Source organism: Phyllobates terribilis, unplaced genomic scaffold (genome assembly GCF_046119375.1).
Source record: "Phyllobates terribilis strain yellow unplaced genomic scaffold, ASM4611937v1 Scaffold_1__5_contigs__length_1240528914, whole genome shotgun sequence".
Classification (NCBI taxonomy): Eukaryota; Metazoa; Chordata; class Amphibia; order Anura; family Dendrobatidae; genus Phyllobates; species Phyllobates terribilis.
Window position 1 is genome coordinate 813,280,762 of NW_027362761.1, and position 13,712 is coordinate 813,294,473.

A 13,712-nucleotide genomic window follows, 5' to 3' on the forward strand; every position below is an offset into this window, starting at 1 on the left:
AGTCTGAGTTTCTTGAGCAACCGGCTCCAGTAACAATACAGAAGTTTCTTCACAAGGCACAGTATTACAGTCTCTTCAGTAGCATAATTCAGCATAGATTAGATCTCTTAGCAGCACACTTCTATGTATACACAACCACAGGCTTTTCCTTCACAAGGACACAATAGTACACAGCATTCTTTATCCTGCATGGAGATGGAGGGGGAGGGTTTGATGAGGGAGCTGATCCCTGTGACACAATTCCTTTCATTCCTTATCTTCCTGCCCGATAATACTCTGCATTGTTAGTTCAGAGAGTTTATCTGACCTGTTTAGTTTCTCTCCTGATCTGAATCCTTTTCAGTTGCCTTCTGTCAGATCCAGATAACACACCACCTTTCTCTTCAGCTCCAGCCAGACTACAATAACAAGTTCCCCACAACCCCCCTGGGGCTCTGATAAAATACTCCCTGTCTCCTGTGACTGTGTTAACCCCTCTAGTTGCTGGATGCTTCTGGAGCACAACACTTCCTGTCTCCTGTGCTTGTGTTATTTGTAATAGCAGCTGGATGCTTTGGAAGCAACAGCACTACTTCTGCATGTCACAGATGATGTAAAGATGTCATCCATTTACATCCAAAGAGAAGAGGCGGTGCTGATGATAATCTGGATTCACCCATAGGAGTGGACCACACAACATACATGCGGCACGGGGCCTGTATAATGACACTGTTTGGGAGGGGTGCAGGGCACCTATTAGGTTATAAAGGGGTTGCAGGAACCTCATTTACATGATTTTAAAGGTGATGGGCAGGATTTAGAAAGGCAAAAAACTGGTGACAGGTTCCCTTTAAATCTCACCTTGCATTTTATCATCCTACATTACCAGCAGTACCCAGACCCATACTGACTAACATCATTGCTGGACCAGGGCTGTATATGTCCCACCCAGGAACCCAGAAGGAGTGACAAAGTTCATAAACCGTCCATTCTTCATCCCTGGAGATATCTGAATTTACCAAGATAGTTATCAGAACTCTGGAACAGTCCCAGCAAATGTAGGATCATTTAGGCGACCATGTAAGGCCCTGAATAGTAGAACCTTGGGGGTGCCGGAGTAACGTGTAACACAGCTGCTACACTGCAGATCACCATGTAGGTGGCGCCCCAGACTGGCAGCTCCGGTAGGCGCAAGCCAGCATCTGCCATGCTACACAAACTACATGTCCCGGCATGCTTCGCTCTCTGAGGGCCGTGACGTCATCACCACGGGCCCGGAGTCCTTCCGTCACTCGGTGGTTTCAGACTCCCTCACGTTACACAGTCCGGTGCATTGCACGCTTTCCTCTATGATGTGTAGTAGATCGCGGACGCGCTGCTGTGAGTTCCCATAAGCTGCTTCTATATACTACTTGGTCTGGGGACTACAAATCCCAGCATGCCTTGAGAGCCTGCGCCTGTCTGACATGTTGGTTATTGTAGTTTTAGAACTGCAGCAGAAGCATAAAGCCCTACACTGGGATGAAAGCACAGCTGTGACGTCACATGGCCTATCATTAACCCTTGCTCTGATGGGGCAGAGTACCCCCGTACTGTAGAGAGGGAGCACAGCTGTGATGTCACATGGCCTATCATTAACCCTTGCTCTGATGGGGCAGAGTACCCCTGTACTGTAGAGAGGGAGCACAGCTGTGATGTCACATGGCCTATCATTAACCCTTGCTCTGATGGGGCAGAGTACCCCTGTACTGTAGAGAGGGAGCACAGCTGTGATGTCACATGGCCTATCATTAACCCTTGCTCTGATGGGGCAGAGTACCCCTGTACTGTAGAGAGGGAGCACATCTGTGATGTCACATGGCCTATCATTAACCCTTGCTCTGATGGGGCAGAGTACCCCTGTACTGTAGAGAGGGAGCACAGCTGTGATGTCACATGGCCTATCATTAACCCTTGCTCTGATGGGGCAGAGTACCCCTGTACTGTAGAGAGGGAGCACAGCTGTGATGTCACATGGCCTATCATTAACCCTTGCTCTGATGGGGCAGAGTACCCCTGTACTGTAGAGAGGGAGCACATCTGTGATGTCACATGGCCTATCATTAACCCTTGCTCTGATGGGGCAGAGTACCCCTGTACTGTAGAGAGGGAGCACATCTGTGATGTCACATGGCCTATCATTAACCCTTGCTCTGATGGGGCAGAGTACCCCTGTACTGTAGAGAGGGAGCACAGCTGTGATGTCACATGGCCTATCATTAACCCTTGCTCTGATGGGGCAGAGTACCCCTGTACTGTAGAGAGGGAGCACAGCTGTGATGTCACATGGCCTATCATTAACCCTTGCTCTGATGGGGCAGAGTATCCCTGTACTGTAGAGAGGGAGCACAGCTGTGATGTCACATGGCCTATCATTAACCCTTGCTCTGATGGGGCAGAGTACCCCTGTACTGTAGAGAGGGAGCACATCTGTGATGTCACATGGCCTATCATTAACCCTTGCTCTGATGGGGCAGAGTACCCCTGTACTGTAGAGAGGGAGCACAGCTGTGATGTCACATGGCCTATCATTAACCCTTGCTCTGATGGGGCAGAGTACCCCTGTACTGTAGAGAGGGAGCACAGCTGTGATGTCACATGGCCTATCATTAACCCTTGCTCTGATGGGGCAGAGTATCCCTGTACTGTAGAGAGGGAGCACATCTGTGATGTCACATGGCCTATCATTAACCCTTGCTCTGATGGGGCAGAGTACCCCTGTACTGTAGAGAGGGAGCACAGCTGTGATGTCACATGGCCTATCATTAACCCTTGCTCTGATGGGGCAGAGTACCCCTGTACTGTAGAGAGGGAGCACAGCTGTGATGTCACATGGCCTATCATTAACCCTTGCTCTGATGGGGCAGAGTACCCCTGTACTGTAGAGAGGGAGCACAGCTGTGATGTCACATGGCCTATCATTAACCCTTGCTCTGACCGGGCAGAGTACCCCTGTACTGTAGAGAGGGAGCACATCTGTGATGTCACATGGCCTATCATTAATCCTTGCTCTGACCGGGCAGAGTACCCCTGTACTGTAGAGAGTAGAGAGGGAGCACTTCTGTGATGTCCGATCATTAACCCTTGCTATGACGGCCAGAGTGCCCTTTCTGACACCCATCAAACCCCCTACAAAAACAAGATTGCGGGGTACTGCTAGCATTGTACCTTCTGGAGGCCCCTGTGTCTGCCATGTTTTCATACGTGGGAAGGCTTAGATCGCTGATTTTACAATACACTGCAGTATTACAGCATTGTAGTGTATTGTACAAGTGATGAAGTCTCGAAGAAGGGTTCAATAAAAAATGTTAAAAAATCAAAATATTTTTTTAAATAAAAAGACACATTTATATCATCCCCCTTTTCTCAGGATATAAATGAAATCTAAAAAACAAAAACATACTTGGTATTGCCGTGGGCATAAATGTCCAAACTAATACAATATATTTATCCCATATGGTGAATGTTGAAATAAAAAAAATGATATGGCTAAATCGCTAGGTTTTGTTCACTTTGCCTCCCAAAAAGAGAATAAAAAGAGATCAGAAAGTCATATGGACTCCAAAATGGTACCTCAAAAAATAATAAAGTTATAGCTCTTGGAAGGTGGGGAGGAAAAATGGAAAGCTACTTGGGGACCACCGGTACTCAGTCATCCAAGGGCCAGTATAAACCTGAAGCTTTCCCTGACCATGAGGATCTGTCTCATGGCCATAATAGACATGTTATAATTTAACCATATTTCTGTCGTCTGAGGGTGTGGGAGGTAGGAAGAGTGGTAGAGGGGCTGTTTTTAGGGCAGATCAGTGGTTGTATGTTAGCTTGTGTTGTGAATGAATCAGCTACATACAGTGGCATGTAAAAGTCTGGGCACCCCTGGTCAAAATTACTGTTACTGTGAACAGTTAAGCCAGTTGACAATGAAATGATCTCTAAAAGGCCTAAAGTTATAGATGACACATTTCCTTTGTATTTTAGGAAAAAGAAAAAAAAAAAAAAAAATATATATATATATATATATATATATTTATTTTACATTTAAAAAATCACAAAATGGAAAATGGGCCGGTGCAAAAGTTTGGGCACCCTGCATGGTTAGTACCTAGTAGCACCCCCTTTGAAAGTATCCCAGCTTGTAAACGCTTTTTGTAGCCTGACGACTTTCCATTCTTCTTTGGAAAATTCTTCCAGTTCTGTGAGATTCCTGGGTCGTCTTATATGCACTGCTATTTTGAGGTCTAGCCACAGATTTTCAATGAAGTTCAGATCAGGGGACTGTGAGGGCCATTGTAAAACCTTCAGCTTGCGCCTTTTGAGGTAGTCTATTGTGGATTTTGAGATGTTTTTAGGCTCATTGTCCATTTGTAGAAACAATTCTCTTTTCAACTTCAGCTTTTTTACAGATGGTGTTATGTTTGCATCAAGAATTTGTTAAAATTTTATTGAATCCATTCTTCCTGTGAAGTGTTCCCCATGCCATTGGCTGCAACACAACCCCAAAGCATGATTGATCCACCCCCATGCTTAATGGTTGGACAGATGATCTTTTCCTGAAATTCTGTGCCCTTTTTTCTCCACACATACCTTTGACCATTGTGGCCAAAGAGTTCTATTTTAACCTCATCTGTCCACAGGACTTGTATCCAAAATGCATCAGGCTTCTTTCGATGTTCTTTTGCATAGTTCTGATGCTCAATTTTATGGTGAGGACGCAGGAGAGTTTTTCTTCTGATGACTCTTCCATGAAGGCAATATTTGTGCACATGTCTCTGAACAGTAGAACAATATACCACAACTCCAGTGTCTGCTAAATCTTTCTGAAGGTCTTTTGCAGTCAAGCGGGGGTTCTGATTTGCCTCTCTAGCAATCCTACGAGCAGCTCTCACTGAAATTTTGCTTGGTCTTCCAGACCTTATCTTGACCTCCACTGTTCCTGTTAACTGCCATTTCTTAATTACATTTCGAGCTCAGGACAGGGCGACTTGAAAACGCTTTACGATCTTCTTATAGCATTCTCTTGCTTTGTGGGCCTCCACCATTTTCAGAGTGCTAGGCAGCTGCTTAGAAGAACTCATGGCTGCTGCTTTTTGGCAAAAGGTTAGAGGAGGCTTCGTCAAACACAAATCTCCAAGGGTGCCCAAATTTTTGCATTGGCCCATTTTCCTTTTTGTAATTTTTAAAATGTAAAAAATGACACTATTTTTTTTGCCTAAAATACAAAGGAAATGTGTCATCTTTAACTTTAGGCCTTTTAGAGATCATTTCATCTTCAACTTGCTTAACTGTTCACTATAACGGTAATTTTGTCCAAGGGTGCCCAAACTTTTACATGCCACTGTATACTGTGATGCACCGTATAGAAAGAAGAGAAGAGATGAACTTAGTAATAACCTTATCATTTGACTTCCTAGGAGAACTGATGGCCTTGACATTTAAGATGACCCGAACATGTGTGCCTATGCACAGAGCTGTGTACCGCACATGTACCCGTAACTTGTCTACTACTGTGGCGTCTCGCTACTGGAAAAATGACTACAACGAGAAGACATATCTGAAATCCAAATGGCACCACACAAACAATGCATCCAACCTTTTTCAGAAATATTTGTGCCCGATGGTTAATCAGAGTGCTCGTCTGAAAACCTCACTTAATATTTGGACAAAGCTGAGGTTTTCTGCCACTGGAATGGTTGAAGCTATGCCAAGTAAAGTCCAGCCGTACCTACGACTTATGAGATTGGATAAACCTATCGGTAAGAAGACCTCTTACAGCACATCAGTATCTCACACCTTTACCCCCCGGTATAGTTTTTGGAAGTTTAGAACTTAACCAATCTTCCATACACATGAGGGTGTATGGAGGAATACACTGCTGGCAGCAGCTTATCTCCTGCAGGAACAAAATGTCCAGACATTCAGATTCATCAAGTCCAAGCCTTCTCTCCCTGGAGATCATCTATCTGGGAAGAGTAAGGAAGCCCCCACACTCATTGGCAGGTTTGGCTTTAGTGACTGGTAAAAATCCCAGTATAGTTTCTGATTTTCTGCAGTGATTTGTAGAAATGTTATCTAACGTGTCCATACGCTTCATGAGTTTGGTTAGGGCCGCACAATGACACTGTTGTACATGTTCATCACAGTGTCATATAGCGACATTGCATCTAATGATATCAGTAGGGCTGTATTGCATCCCATGACCTACAACTGCCACAAAAAATTCAATCTTTGGTTAGAAATGGAAGCAAATTTTCCACCAGACACCTCAATGCAAGTCCCCGGCACCACTTGTGGTCAGCACCCTGGACAGCAGTCCTCCTAGGTACTATGGGGTTCTTAATGTCGAAGGACTCAAAAAGCAAACCATAAGGAAGACCCGCAAAACATATATTAAGGTTTTCAGGTTTCGCCTACAGTTTCACTGTCGGTGGCTGCTATATCCCTTTTTCTATTTTCAAATATTAGAGAAAAATTCAACTGAAAGACTATGAATTTTCTTATGGACATATAACATGGTACCGTTGTATAGTTTGGTATGCACTCTTTATAACGTTCCTTCATTTATTTTTTCTGTTTTGCTTTCTAGGAACCTGGTTGTTATACCTGCCGTGCACTTGGAGCATAGCCCTTGCAGCCCAGCCTGGTTGCCTCCCAGATTTCTATATGCTTGCCCTGTTTGGTGCTGGTGCAGTACTAATGCGTGGTGCTGGATGTACTATTAACGATATGTGGGATAAAGACTTTGATAAAAAGGTATAATAGAAAAAAATCGTATTCACATACGCTGCAAAGCAAACTGTCAATACACAGTGACTGTAATCCCTATGACTGTAAGCGGCCGGCTCCCAAGAGGATATAAATTCACTTCCTCGCAGTAGCTGTTCGGGCAGCATTTTTACCTGCAGATTAACCCTATATCTGCAAATAGTGTTTTTGCATATGACAGGTTCCCTTTAAACTTCCATAAGTGTCGATTTTCTGAACCCTAAACTCATCAAAGATGAGCACTATATCGCAGACGTTGACATATAGTAGAACAGCAAAGCACTCCACCACTTCCCGGGCTGCTATGGCACTGGAGAGATGTCAGAAACGTCTTTGTCATGTTGGCCATGAGGACACATGGATAAAGGTGCTCCATTTCCATTTGGCAAATTGGCCATAAATGTGGCTACAGCCATACACAGTATAACTATTTCCGCCGACTCTTCCAAAAATATGCATGCTGCATTGAGTGTGTAAGTTTATTGCAATATGGACAGAGGGAAAAAAACACCTCGCTGTTATAGTCCTGTGTTAGCAGCTTATCTTCTGCAAGGACAATGGATTGGGCGTGTAGAATTCCAATACAACCAAAACCCAAGCAGGCCACGTTCACACGTTCAGTATTTGGTCAGTATTTTCCATCAGTATTTGTAAGCCATAAACAGGAGTGGGTAATAAATACAGAAGTGGTGACGTGTTTCTATTATACATTTCCTCTGATGTAACATACTGACCGAATACTGAAGGTGTGAATGTGGCCTAAGCCAGCTATACGTATTAGATGGCTGTCGGTTTGCTGTCCCATACTTAGGACCACTCATTCAGATCAGTTATCTGGGGCTCCCATACACATTAGAGTGTCGGCCTCACCCGTCGCTATCAGCGGCTTTGGCCTACATTAATCTCATGTGTATGGTGGGCCTTTACCTGATCCAGAGTCCTCAAGCCCCCATACACATTATATCTTTGACTATCCTGACAGGGTACGTTTCTTTTGACTTCTTATAGATGACCATTTTTCTTTTCCAAGGTTGCAAGAACAGCTAATCGCCCGATCGCTGCTGGTGACATCACCCATTTTCAGTCTTTGGTTTTCCTGGGAGGACAGCTTAGTCTGGCATTGGCTGTGCTCCTATGTCTTAATAATTACAGGTAATTATTTCATTTATTTTTTACTAAAATGTCAAATTGTATTTTACTTAAAGGGGCTTATCTTCCATAAAATGTTTAGCACGCCTGCTGATCCCCAACTAAACATCCAGCGCTACTCAAACAATTGTAATACAAGCATATCCCATAGAGAATGTGGCATTGCTGGGGAAAAAGCAGTTTCTTATGTAATCTAAGTAATGTAGGACTAAACTAACACACTAATAAATTATGGTATATGATATCAGTACATGGCCACGTGTAAGAAATGGCGAGCACTACCGGGGATACACTTTATTTAATATGTTACATTTTCTTTAGTATTGCTTTAGGAGCTGCCTCTTTGTCGCTGGTACTCACCTATCCATTAATGAAGCGGATTACTTACTGGCCCCAGCTTGTACTAGGTAATTTACAAATATGTGTCATTTTGACTTAAAATCATCCATATTTCATACATTAATTGAAAAGGTCATGGCTGCAATACCAGACACAGCCTATAGTTAACAGTGGCGGAAAAGTAAAAAACAAAAATATTTTTTTCTCCACGACCCCTTAGCAAACACCTGTTTTTCCCGCTTGCGTACATTACAGAGAAGAGGTTTAATGAGCAAACTTGTACTCAAGATCTAGTAATGTCCTCATAGAATGATGGTCATTGATAATATATAATTAATATATATATAATGATAATATATAGTTAATGAATATAATAAACTTAGATCAATATATTAATGTATCCATCTCTATTTACAATGTCTAATACACAGGACTGACATTTAACTGGGGGGCCCTATTAGGCTGGGCTGCTATTAAAGGATCCTGTGATTGGTGGGTTTGCCTCCCCTTGTATGCTTCTGGAGTTATGTGGACGCTGATATATGATACTATCTACGCTCATCAGGTATATATAGTATAGTAAATATTCATACCGCATATAGTTGTAATAAATACTACCGATTCTTGAGGCCATTTATTTTGCTGGGTTATAATGAACCACAAATTCTCTTTTCTCTATACTTAGGACAAAGCAGATGATGTGTTGGTGGGGGTGAAGTCGACAGCACTACGCTTTAATGAGCAGACAAAGCCTTGGCTCAGTGGCTTCAGTGTGGCCATGCTATCCGGGCTGACGCTAACAGGACTGAGCTGTGACCAGACTGTGCCCTATTATGCAGCTGTTGCACTCATCGGGGGGCACCTTGTCCACCAGGTACCTATTGACAGTAAAAAAAAAGGGTCTGAATTTAACCTAGATTTATTAAATGTGTGCTGTCAAGATAGTTAGCCAATGGCCGCACAAGCTACAGCCTGAGTGAGTTGCCCTCCCTAATACCCTGAATGCTTTCCCCCCTATCTCCTTATCCTCCCAACTTCAATCTTGAACAGAAGGGTTGAACGCACCAGTCGTCAGAGCCTGGAGCAGAGCTCCGACAGATCTTGCATGTCAGACAGTTAGTTGAAGGATGCTGACTATTTAGAAAGTTGCTTAACTCCTTCCCGCTGTGGGCAATTTTCATTCTTGCGCTTTCGGTTTTTCTCCTCTTTTCAGAAGAGCTATCATTTTTTTTTTATTATCTTTCCATCGACATAGCAGTACGAGGGCTTGTTTTTTTGTGAGACAAATTGTAGTGTTGAATGACACCATTTAAAAGTACTTTAAAAAGAAAAATAATCCCAAGTGTGGTGAAGAAAATGCAATTCCGCCACTGGTTTGGGGGGGTTTTGTTTTCACAGAATTTATTGTGCAGTAAAAATCACCTAGAAATATGATTTTTCCAAGTCAGTATGAATATTGCAAAACCAAATTTGTATAGTTGAGTTGTTTTTTTTGCATTTAAGTGGTGAATCTCATTGTGTTGGATCGTTAATTTGAGCTTTCAGGTGAGGATTTGCCTCGTCCTATACATGGAACATTTCGGGTAGATTCTGATGAAATAAAACAAGAATCGAATGGTTATAGCCAACACTAGCATCATATCTATTATTCAATCCATTGGAAGTAACTCTGTATTCTCTCTTTTCTAGATTTATACCTTGGATATCAACAATGCAGCTGATTGCTGGAAGAAGTTTACAGCTAATCGTACAGTAGGGTTTCTGCTGTTCCTAGGCATTGTGTTGGGCAATTTGTGGAAATCAAAAGAAACAAATGAAGTCAAAGATTTATTGACCCAGAGCTCATAAGCGAAATATCATTGGGGTGGGCACAGGAGCCAAGTCCACTCCATAAATAGTGGGTGCCTGCCGAGTTATACAGCCAACTCCCGCTCCTAACTGGCATGGTTAGAGCCATCGCCGATTGCAGCAGTAGAACTATTTAGATGACGAGGTCAATAGCGATCGCAGCAGGTAAGAAGGGGTAGGCGTTCTTCTGTCACCCCGTCATCATCATCCAGTAATGCAAACACAAGGGCTATCATACCAGCTGGGGGCTAACTCAAGGTCATCTGTCTGCTATGTTAAGGATTCATACAAGATTGATAAAATAACAAAATGCAATACACAACAAGTGATCTCAAGTTACTATTTCCGATAGGGAGCTAAAAATATAAAATGAAAAAGTTTAGATCACCCCAGTTGAAAAAATAATACCTACCCCGACACAAACAAGCTCAGTTGATGGAGAAGTTCTGCTGATCTGAATATGGCGAGACAAATCTAATTTTATTTTTTAAGAACATTACGAAAAAAAGATAGAAATATCATCTAGACGTATGGATGGCATTTTAACTTTTGTACATCAGATGGGACTGACCTTCATGAGTACGATGGAATCAAACTACCAAAGCCGTAAAAGTACTCTAGTGTTGCAGTCAGTAGAAGTAATTCAGTGCTCGACTTTACAGCTACACGATGACGAACGTTGTAAATACTTGGCATCTTTTCTTTCAATGGATTGTCCAATTGTAACTTATTAAAACTTTTTAATGTACTTTATTCCTGAATACAGTTGATTTCTGACCATTCGTGTCATCCAAGCAGCTTCAGTTCTGCTGCTGTTCTTAGTATCCTGTGAGCTTTTTTCCTCGTCAGTGACATGCTATGAGGGTAGCTGGCTGTCTGGCTCAGTTTGGAAGCTGAGCCAGCCCCCTTCACTGTCTCTGCATGAGCCAATTAAAGACGGCTGCTGGCAGAGTTAATAGACTGAGCCAGACCCTTGCAAGCGCATCACTGACAGAGATGGTAGGATGCTTTTTATATATGTTGGATCAAAAAGCAGGATTGGTACTGCTTATTTACAGGGCTGTAGGATCTCATCTACAGCACTTGACCACTGCAGCCAATCACTGGTCTCAGCGGTGATGCGAATGTAGATATGAGACCAGAGACTAGAGTTGAGCACAAAACCCTAAATAAATTCACAGGACCCTGCTCCAGCATCCATGTGTGTTCTGCAAATCTTTTTGCTCCACTCTGACGTCGACTTATGTTTATTTTGTTATTTTAAAGCATTACCAGTCTGTGGACCAGTGCTACAGTGGGAGATTTTCTAGAAATTTACTATATAAATATCTTAATTGGTGCTGGTACAGTTTATAGGGCTACTGCCCATCAGTAAGATAGCAGTACCCTTCTCATGGGTTTGCAGTCCAGAAAGGAAGAGACCATGTATTCCGCTTTCTACATTGTAGTAAATGGCAGATACTGAAAGGGTTTCCCTTCTCCCATAGATTCTCATGCATGGTCACGTCACCTCATCTACTTATTGTTCTTGTATGGGAGTCAGGACTTGCCTTGTTTGACAAAATGTGGCTGCCCAGAAATGACCACATAGCACACCATTCACAAGTACCCGTCCCTACAGTGCTATGCACTACTGGTCTCCTCCATGACATGTGACCACACACTATCCAGATGGTTCAGGACCACACAGAAGGGCATCGCTGGCTGCATGTGGCTCCTTGGCCACCAGATGTGCACCTCTGCACTAGATATGGTAATATACTACTTATCTTCATAGTGACCACCACACGCCATGTTATCAGTCGTAAGCTGCAGGTCAACAATACAGAATTCATCTTAGAACCAATGAATGAAAGTTAGTGTCAAATGGAAGTTTTATATGATGCATAAGTTATTTTTTAAATAAAACAAAAATATTCCCATGCCTTTGATTTTTTTTTTTGTGAGCACAAAATATAGTAATATCAATAAGAATGATTAAAAATACAGGAAAGGTCTTAATGGATCATCTTCACAACAACTTTATTATTGTTCCGGTGATCCAAAATGAAAATGCAACACATTTTCTAATTATTTTACCTAAAATGGCCTATCATTTTGTGTTTACAGCTCCTATGCAGACCTGTTTGTCTCCATGGTTACAGTATACAAAATGATCCTGCAGTCAATGCACCCTTCCATCTGCCCCTTATATGCATGATGCATACATTTGGTGGATTAGCAAGAAATAGTGGACATAGGTAAAGCAGCATGATTGCTGGACTACACAGGGTTTAAATTAGGTCTTTGGGGACCCATATGTCTCATTAGAGGTGTTGTCAAAAAATATATATATTTTAATTAAGATGCAAGGTGTCTCCGTTTTAATTGCAGATGATTGGAATAGTAACTGGGCACAGACGAATAAGCCCATAAAGTGTACATGAAGCCTGTTCATCTTAAAGGTGGGGTCTTCTGTCCCCAGTTTTCCACATCAAGATATTGTAAAAAAATAAATCGTATGATGCCTTGTTTTTTTTAGGGGACGAGTTGTACTTTTGAATGACAGCATTAATTTTATCATGTGATGTACTGGAAGGTGGAAACAAAAATCCAAGTGCATTGAAATTGCAAAAAAAAAAAAAAAAAAGAAGTGCAATTCCACAATTGTTTTTTTTTATATACCATGTGCATTATACGGTAAAACTAACCTGGCAATATGATTCTCCAGGTCAGTACGATTGCGCAGATACCAAACATGAATAACTGTTTTGATTTTTTTTTTTAAGTGGGGATTAATTTTGCTTGTGTCCCGTTACGTTTTCAAATTTTTGGGATATGGGGCTGGGTGATGGCTTAATTTTTGCACGCTGAGCATACAATGGGTTTGATCGCCTCTTATTTCAATGTTTTGGCGGCCACAATAAAAATATAATTATGGCGTTTCAACTCTTTTTTCTTATGACGTTCACGATTCAAATTTATTTTATATTTTGATAGATCAGACTTATACAAACGCAGTGATACCAAGTGTGTGTGAGTTTTCTGGTTTTACTTTTAATGGGGCAAAAGAGGGGTGATTTGAACTTTTGTATTTTTATTTCATAATTTTAACTTTGTTTCACTTTTTACTGTATTTAATAGTCCTCTTAGGGGACTTGAAGCTGCGATCATGATGCACTGCTATGTTTAGTAAAAAAAAAAAACAACACACACCACAATTTCCTATACACTGATATCTTCAGCCCTGCCGGCGCGTGCTAAATGCTGCTGTCACAGATGGACAGCGGCATTTAACAGGTTAAATAGCCACGGATGCAGCCCACATCATAGTTAGGGTCACAGCAACATGACATAAATGTACGTCACATGTCGAGAATGCGTTAAAGTGAGTAGCAGTTTTTTACTATGTAATCTGAGAACAGGATGATGTAGGGGCAGGGAGCCTGGTTACAGTGATGTATAACTTACTGGACTGCTTGGTGCAGTTTTGATAGAATTCCTGTTTTCTCAGTTGTAGATGTAGTAGTGCTCAGAATGCTGAGCTCTGTATAACCCTGCCCTGTATATGTTTCAGAAGCAATATGTTATATAAAAAAATTAAAGCACAAGGCAGG

The 13,712-nt window shown here is 42.1% G+C and overlaps 1 protein-coding gene across 1 annotated transcript; it reads left to right on the forward strand.

Moving 5' to 3' along the window:
• Positions 1-1,222: 1,222 nt before the first annotated feature.
• Positions 1,223-12,038, forward strand: COQ2 (coenzyme Q2, polyprenyltransferase). The gene is made up of 8 exons (XM_073637264.1): positions 1,223-1,359; positions 5,430-5,771; positions 6,602-6,768; positions 7,811-7,932; positions 8,251-8,336; positions 8,700-8,833; positions 8,954-9,142; positions 9,958-12,038. Exons 2-8 carry the CDS (start codon positions 5,438-5,440, stop codon positions 10,114-10,116), a joined length of 1,191 nt encoding a protein of 396 aa, XP_073493365.1. The 5' UTR covers positions 1,223-1,359; positions 5,430-5,437; the 3' UTR covers positions 10,117-12,038.
• The last annotated feature ends 1,674 nt before the right edge of the window (positions 12,039-13,712 follow it).